General features: G+C 46.1%; 1 protein-coding gene across 1 annotated transcript in view; it reads left to right on the top strand.

Annotated features, from left to right (window-relative positions):
- PTPRJ (protein tyrosine phosphatase, receptor type, J) overlaps positions 1-7,366 on the top strand; it is a 37,474-nt gene that overhangs the window by 12,752 nt on the left and 17,356 nt on the right. The window contains exons 5-8 of the mRNA XM_008593874.1: positions 2,265-2,396; positions 4,244-4,454; positions 4,570-4,694; positions 5,833-5,920. Of these exons, the coding sequence (XP_008592096.1) occupies positions 2,265-2,396; positions 4,244-4,454; positions 4,570-4,694; positions 5,833-5,920 (556 nt within the window). The remainder of the gene's footprint in view (positions 1-2,264; positions 2,397-4,243; positions 4,455-4,569; positions 4,695-5,832; positions 5,921-7,366) is intronic.

A 7,366-nucleotide genomic window follows, 5' to 3' on the forward strand; every position in this document is an offset into this window, starting at 1 on the left:
TCCCGCTCACTGGCTGAGCGAGGCGCGGGAGCAACACCGAGGGTTGCGATCCTGTTTCCGGTCCCGGTCCGGTGCGGGGGCAACACTGAGGGTTGCAATCCGTTGCCGGACACGGAAAAAGACAAAAACAAAACAAAACAAAACAAAAAATAAAAAATAAATGTAAGCACTTATTGCTATATGCTTCTCTTTAGTACTGCTTTTGTTGTATCCCCATAGGTTTGGGTGTGTTGTGTTTTTGTTTTAATTTGTTTCAAGAAATTCTTTGGTTTCCTTCTTAATTTCTTCCTTGACCCATTGTTTGTCCAAAATTTGTCTTGTGATTGATTTCTAGTTTTATTCTGTCAGGGTCTGAAAAGATACTTGATATGATTTCAGCTTTTAATAATTTGTTGAGACTTGATTTGTGGTCTAACGTGTGGTCTGTCCTGGAGAATATTCCATGTGGTGATGAGAAGAATATGTATTTTGGACTTGTTGGATGAAATGTTCTGTAGACATCTGTTCAGTCCATTTGGTCTATAGTGTAGTTTATATATATATATATTTTATTATTGCGTTCCTTTGGGGGTGTCATGTATTTTGGTTTTTCATGTTTCTTGTATTACTACATTGATATCTGGGCATCTGGTAGATCAGTCACTTCTTCTAATTTTTTAGAGTAGCATCTTCTAATTTTTGAAGAACCTCTTTCCTGTGTTCTATAGTGTCAGTTGGGTAGGGTATTTTAGGTTTTGTTCTGGGTAAGTGCAGTAGTATAGTCTCTGTGTGATTTCTTCCACTGTATTTTCTGTTGGAGTTGTCTGTGAGTGCCTTTGTGGCCTAGGTATTGGGATGCTTGGCAGCTCCTTGCTCGAGTGGTGACACTGGGTGAGATGGCTGGGGCTACAGGAAGAGCACCTGGGAGATGCATTGGTGCACTCGGTCACTCCTCAGCTGATGTGGGTTACCCTGGATGGGGTTGTCAGTGTTGCAGTCAGGACCTTGGGGTTCCAGGAGAGGTGCTGTGGTAACCAGCTATTCCTCTCCCAAAGTGGGCAGGGTTGCTGGGGAAATGGGTGGCACCATGGACCCCTGGCAGAAACACTGTGGCACCCTGCAGCTCCTGAGGTGGAGTAGCCAACTCTGGGGGAGGTTGCTGGGGCTGTGGCCAGGAACTTGGACTTCTGCATAAGTACTGCACGCTAACCGATTGTGCCACTTGATCTCTCAACTTGGACTTATGGAAAAGGTGCTGGGGTATTCTGTGGCTCCTCAGCTGGAATAGGTGAGACTGGGTGGGATTTCTGGGCTTGTGGGTGAGATAGCAGGCCCCTTAGAAAGGCATTGAGACACTCTGCAGCTCCTCAGCTGTGGGCAGTGCTGGTGGGACTCAATGTAGAGTTTATTTATCTGTATTGTGTAAGGTAGGGGTCTGATTTCATTCTTTTGCATGTGGATATCCAGTTTTCCCAGTATCATTTGTTGCAGAGGATTATTGTTTTCTCATTGCATATTTTATACATGGGTTTCATCCTGCGCCCTCTATTCTATTTCATGGGTCTGTGTCTCTCTTTATGCCCATATCTACTGTTTTAATTACTGTAGCTTTGTAATATATTTTGACATCAGGAAGTGTGAGACCTTTAGCTTTGTTCTTCTTTCTCAAGACCACTTTGGCAATCCTAGGTTTTTCATGGTTCCATCTGCATTTTCAGATTGTTTTTTTCTATTTCTGTAAAAAATGCCATTGGGGTTTTGGTAGGGGTGGCATTGAATCTTTAGATCACTTTGAGTACATGGACATTTTAACAATATTAAGTCTTTCAATCCATGAACATGGGATGTCTTTCCATTTATTTGGGTCTTCTTTGATCAGTGTTTTGTAGTTTTCATTGTATAAATTTTTTGCATCCTTGGTTATATTTTAATTATACTTCAAGAAATATATATATATATATATATATAAAGAAAATAAAATACTGTTAGAAACAACAGCTTTAACAAAACCAAGCAAGGCTGCTGGGAGCCCATCCTGGGTATGTGGTGGACACACTGAGGGGTCATTGTGAGCAAGGCTGGTTTCCCAGGTCCTACTGTTACCATTCCTCACCAGTTCCCTTCCCTGCCCCTTCTTCTGGGTTTGCTTTGCACAAGCCCAGCACACAGCTTGCAAAGCAGAGCAGGTCTGGAGGAGGGCACCCAGGTACGTTCTTTACTGAATAAGTTTGCTCCCTCTTGGTTTTAGATGTTGGATGATCATGTTCTGTTATGTTTTGTTTCAGACCCTCCTCCACCAGATGGATCCCCTAATATTACATCTGTCAGTCACAATTCAGTAAAGGTCAAGTTCAGTGGGTTTGAAGCCAGCCATGGACCCCTCAAAGCCTATGCTGTTGTTCTCACCACAAGCGATGGTAAGGAGGGGCTACCATGGGTTATACCATCAGTGAGTGATGCTGAGACCAGGTGGCATTTCTGTGCCCACGGAGGCACATTAGTGATGCAGATGCATGCCTTTCTTTACATGGCAGCCCCCGCTTTGGTGCTGAGATGAGGGAGAGGGTGAGCCATTCACTCAGTGATCTAGGTCAGGGTCAACACACGTTCTGTAATGGGCCACATAGCAAATGTTTTAAGCTTTGCAGGCTCTACAGTCTTGGTAGCAACTGTTCAGTTCTGCCATTGTAGCGTAAAAGCTGTCAGAAGATATGTACAGAATGAGCATAGCTGTTCCCATTAAATGTTATTTACCAAAAAAGACAGTGGCCGGCTTGGCCTGTGGGACTTGCTGATGTCTGATCTAGGTTTTTCTTCGTTTTTTTTTTTTTTTTTTTTTTCTTTTTCCGTGTCCGGCAACGGATCGCAACCCTCAGTGTTGCCCCCGTACCGGACCGGGGACCGGCAACGGGATTGCAAACCTTGGTGTTGCTCCCGCGCCTCACTCAGCCAGTGAGCGGGAACCGGTCTGTATGTGGGATCCGAACCCTCGGGTGGGAGCGCTGCCGCGCTTCCCAAGCGGCGCACTATCCAGTGCGCCACCGGGCCGGCCCCTTTCTTCGTTTTTATAACACAGGGTCTTTTAGGTGGCAGAATGTTAACCTTTTATGTATTTATTTATTATGAATATTCATGAGATACTAAGCTGATTGTCACCCCTTGTGCCCATGATGTGAGAGCCAGATTCATACTGGCAGCATGCCCATTACCAGAAATTGCTTTTGTACCCCATGTCCCCCACCTAATTATCCCCAACCTCCCTCCCCCTAGAATATTAATCTTAACCAACTTTGTTTCTAAAACACACACACACATGCACACATCATCATTATCCTCAGAGGATGACTTTCTCTGAAAAGAAAGCAGAAAAAGATTTTATCAGCTAGTGGGAACTTGCAAAGAGTGTCCCCATAGCTGAGAAAGGAGGTGGGTTAAATGCTGCTTTTCCTTAAAGGGCTCTGTTACCAACTCTGGAAGTGAGAAGTCTGTCTCACTGTATTTCGAGAGTGTCTTTGTTACCTGCATGTGAGAGCTTTGCATAAGGCCTTTATTTAAAATGCCAAGTTTTGTTGTTTTTGATGATTCTATAAATGAGCTGTGATTAATGCAGAGCTACCTCTGCCCAGTCTCTCCCCCTGTCATGTCATCTTCATCTCCTCCAGGAGGTTAGAGGACAGGCACACTGTCAGTGATGGGGGGTTCCTGGAGGATAGAAATTTGCTGGTGTCATAAACTTGTGGCAAAATTTCACAAAGTGGTGTTGAGATCTCTATTGCTTTCTGTGTTTTTATTTTGGGTCTGTTTCAAGTTCTTTGTCATTTTGCTATTATGGTTTTCAACAAATCTTGGGCTCAGACCTTTGCTGAACAATGGCCATTGTATTCCCTAGTGCTCAGGCTGACCCCTTCCTGCCTGTGCTGAGGGAGACCTCGAGCTCTGAGCCAGGTGGTCTGGGGAGAAATCTAGCTCAACCACGTGGGTGGAGTGACCGTGGGCCAGGTCCTGTATGCTTTCTGTGCCTTCATTTTCTCATCTATTAAATGGGCGTAACGAGCTTATGTGGTGAGATTCATGGGGATGAAATGAGTTTATGTAAGTACAGCCCTTTAGAATTTAATGGAAAGCCTAGCAGAGAGAGATACTTGAGAGGTGGCTGCTGGTGTCACTGTCACCTAGAGACACCATCATTATTTAGATCTGTGGGGGAATTAAATCTCTTCTGCCATCACTTTCTCATGATTTTCCTTCCGTGTGCCTTTCTTAGCTGGTCACCCTTCTGCAGATGTTTTGAAATATACATATGAAGATTTCAAAAAGGGGGCCTCAGATACTTATGTGACATACCTCATAAGAACAGAAGAAAAGGGACGTTCTCGGGTCTCCTCTGAAGTTCTGAAATATGAAATTGATGTTGGGAACGAGTCCACCACACTCGCCTACTACAACGGGAAGCTGAAGCCTCTGGGCTCCTACCGGTAATGCCCTCTGGTTCCTGCAGTTTGAGGCTGAGCCTTGTGAGCCCAGAGCTCTGCATGCCTGTGGCGTTAGACACGTCTCAGTGGCCTCTTTTTGCTCTTTGTCATCCCACAGGGCTTGTGTGGCCGGCTTCACCAATATCACCTTTAACCCTCGCCATGCGGGCCTCATCGATGGGTCTGAGAGCTACGTGTCCTTCAGTCCCTATTCAGATGCCGTTTTCTTGCCCCAGGATCCAGGTAGAGGAAAAGCGACAGTTGCCAACTCCGTGTGTGTTTCCTTCAAAGTGTGCACAGAAGGCTGGTGTCTGCATGCCTCCCTGGGACCCCCAGGAGGGCTGGATGCCAGTCTCTCTCCTCTCAGAAGTCAGGATGCAACCTGGTCATCAGGCTCAGCTCAGCTTCTTCCTCTGAGGTCCCTGGAAGCCCTGGCCCATCAGTTTTCTTTTTCTAACAACCAGTTGCATTTCCAATCTGCAAAGACTATTTAGTCCTTTTATCTGAATGTAGTCATTTAAGTGCCCATTTGCAAGGCCCACCGTGTGACTTTTAGTGTGAATATTAGCATTAGAAGGAGCCACAGAAATTGTCTTGTACAATCCCCCATTTAGAAATAAGGCTGTTAAGGCTGCGGGTGGGGATGTAACTGGCACAGGGTTACACAGTGGCTTAGAGGCAGGAATTCTGGTCTTGGATTCCTTGTCGGGTGTTCCTACTCTTTACCACATGGAGATAAGTGATATAGAAACTTCGGAGACCCAAGGGGGGCAGTGGCTTAGAGGCAGGAATTCTGGTCTTGGATTCCTTGTCAGGTGTTCCTACTCTTTACCACATGGAGATAAGTGATATAGAAACTTCGGAGACCCAAGGGGGGGGCTATGTCCCCTATCCCCAGGTCATAGGCAAATTGACAGACTGATTCATCAGTTTGTCTGTTTTTTTCTACTTGGTAGTTGTTTAGTGCAGGAGAGAAATCCTGCACCAGAAACAAAATTCAGGGAGTCCCCAGAGTCCCCACACCATCCCCCAGTAAACAAACAGGTTCCATGTTGCCTGAGCTTGGTGCTGTAGGTACTTCTGCTTCTGTGGGAGTGATGGTCTAAGAAGTCAGAGGAAACGCACTGCTCCCTTCAGTTCCCTAAATTTGCAGTTGAGGAAACTGAGACCTGGAGAGAAATATTAACTTTCTTAAGAGTATCCAGTGAGTGGTGAGCTGGGGACAAAGAACCCAGCTCCTGAACGTCTGGGCTAATTCAGCTCTCCTTGGTGTGTGTGTGTGCGTATGTGCGTGTGTGTGCATGTGCATGCCAGTTGTTCAGGCAGTGTGTGGTCCTGTGTGAAGACGTCTTGAAATGTCTCCCGTTTGGACCTTCCCCAGGTGTCATCTGTGGAGCGGTTTTTGGATGTATCTTTGGTGCTCTGGTTATTGTGGCTGTGGGAGGCTTCATCTTCTGGAGAAAGAAAAGGTGATCTTGTTTATGTTAATATTACTACTCTACTTTTTTTTTTTTTTTGTCCTTTTTTGTCTTTTTCCGTGTCCGGCAACGGATCGCAACCCTCAGTGTCGCGCCCGCACCGGACTGGGACCGGCAACAGGATTGCAACCCTCGGCGTTGCGCCCGTACCTCGCTCAGCCAGTGAGCGGGAACTGGTCTGTATGTGGGATCCGAACCCTCGGCGGGAGCGCCGCCGCGCTCCCAAGTGGTGCACTGTAGCAGTGCGCCACCGGGCCGCCCCCCTACTACTCTACTTTTTAAAGAATCTTTTTATTATGGAAAATTTAAAGCATTCATAAAATTGGAAAGAATGGGATAATGAGCTCCATGTTCCCGTCATCCACAGTGTTGACATCTGGCCAGTCTCACTTCATCTAGACCCCAGCTGGGTGGTTTTAAAGCTGATCCCAGCCGTCACATCAGGCCATTAGTAAACATGACAGTGTAGGATGCTGCTTTCAAATGGTGTGTTCTAGTTTACAAATGGGTTTCACGTTATAGTGTTAGGAAATTTCATTTTGGAGTTAGCTAAGTTTGAACACACGCTCCGTCTCTGACTGGCTGTTAGGAGGCTTAGCCTTAACGTCCTCATCTATGATATGAGGATAATAAATGTGCCTAACTCATGAAGCTGAGGAGTGTTGAATAAATATAGCACTTTGCACAGTGTCTGCACCTCCCAGGCTGTTCTACTATTTTTTCTGTACTGCTACCATGTGGGTGGTTAAATGGTGAAAATGGCAGCCTGTGCTGAGTGCCCACCATGTGCCTGGCTCCTTGCCTTCCATGAATCTCTCCTTCATGAGGCTGTGGGAGGCCGGTCTTGGGAGCCCCATTCCAAGGCTGCAGAGACTGAGTGTAGGAAGTGTGCAAACGGAGCTGGAACCTGTCTTTGCACGTCATTACACGCCCGCTCCCCTGACCGTGCGGTGCGTGGAGCCTGTGCATTAGTTGGGATGCATTTGCTGTCAGGTGGTTGTACCTGAGCGTTTCATCCTGGCCTCGGTTTCCAGCCTGGCCTCTGCCACCGCCTCATGCTTGTCTTGCCCTGTTGAGTTGATGGGCAGTGCTCGTGGTCCAGTCTTTTGCATTAGGTTCTGGTTTTTGGAGAGAGGGTAGGGCTGTGGCTGGGTAAAACAGCTTTATTGTCTCTTGTTAAAAATAAAAGTATACATGCTTATGGCAAAAAATATAGAAAAGAAGAGCAAGGAATATAGGTAATCCGTGATTGTAGCACCCACACAAATGCACACACACACGGAATCTTATATGTGGTGGTGTCTAGCTGCTGAATACACTTGCCGCAGTGTGGACAGCTTCGTCTCACCACCATTTTAAGTGGCTACAGAGTAGCCAACTGTATGGAACTACAGTACCGTTATTTATTTAACCAATTTCCTGATTTTTTTTTTTTTT

Source organism: Galeopterus variegatus, unplaced genomic scaffold (assembly GCF_000696425.1).
Source record: "Galeopterus variegatus unplaced genomic scaffold, G_variegatus-3.0.2 Scaffold9785, whole genome shotgun sequence".
NCBI classification, from domain to species: domain Eukaryota; kingdom Metazoa; phylum Chordata; class Mammalia; order Dermoptera; family Cynocephalidae; genus Galeopterus; species Galeopterus variegatus.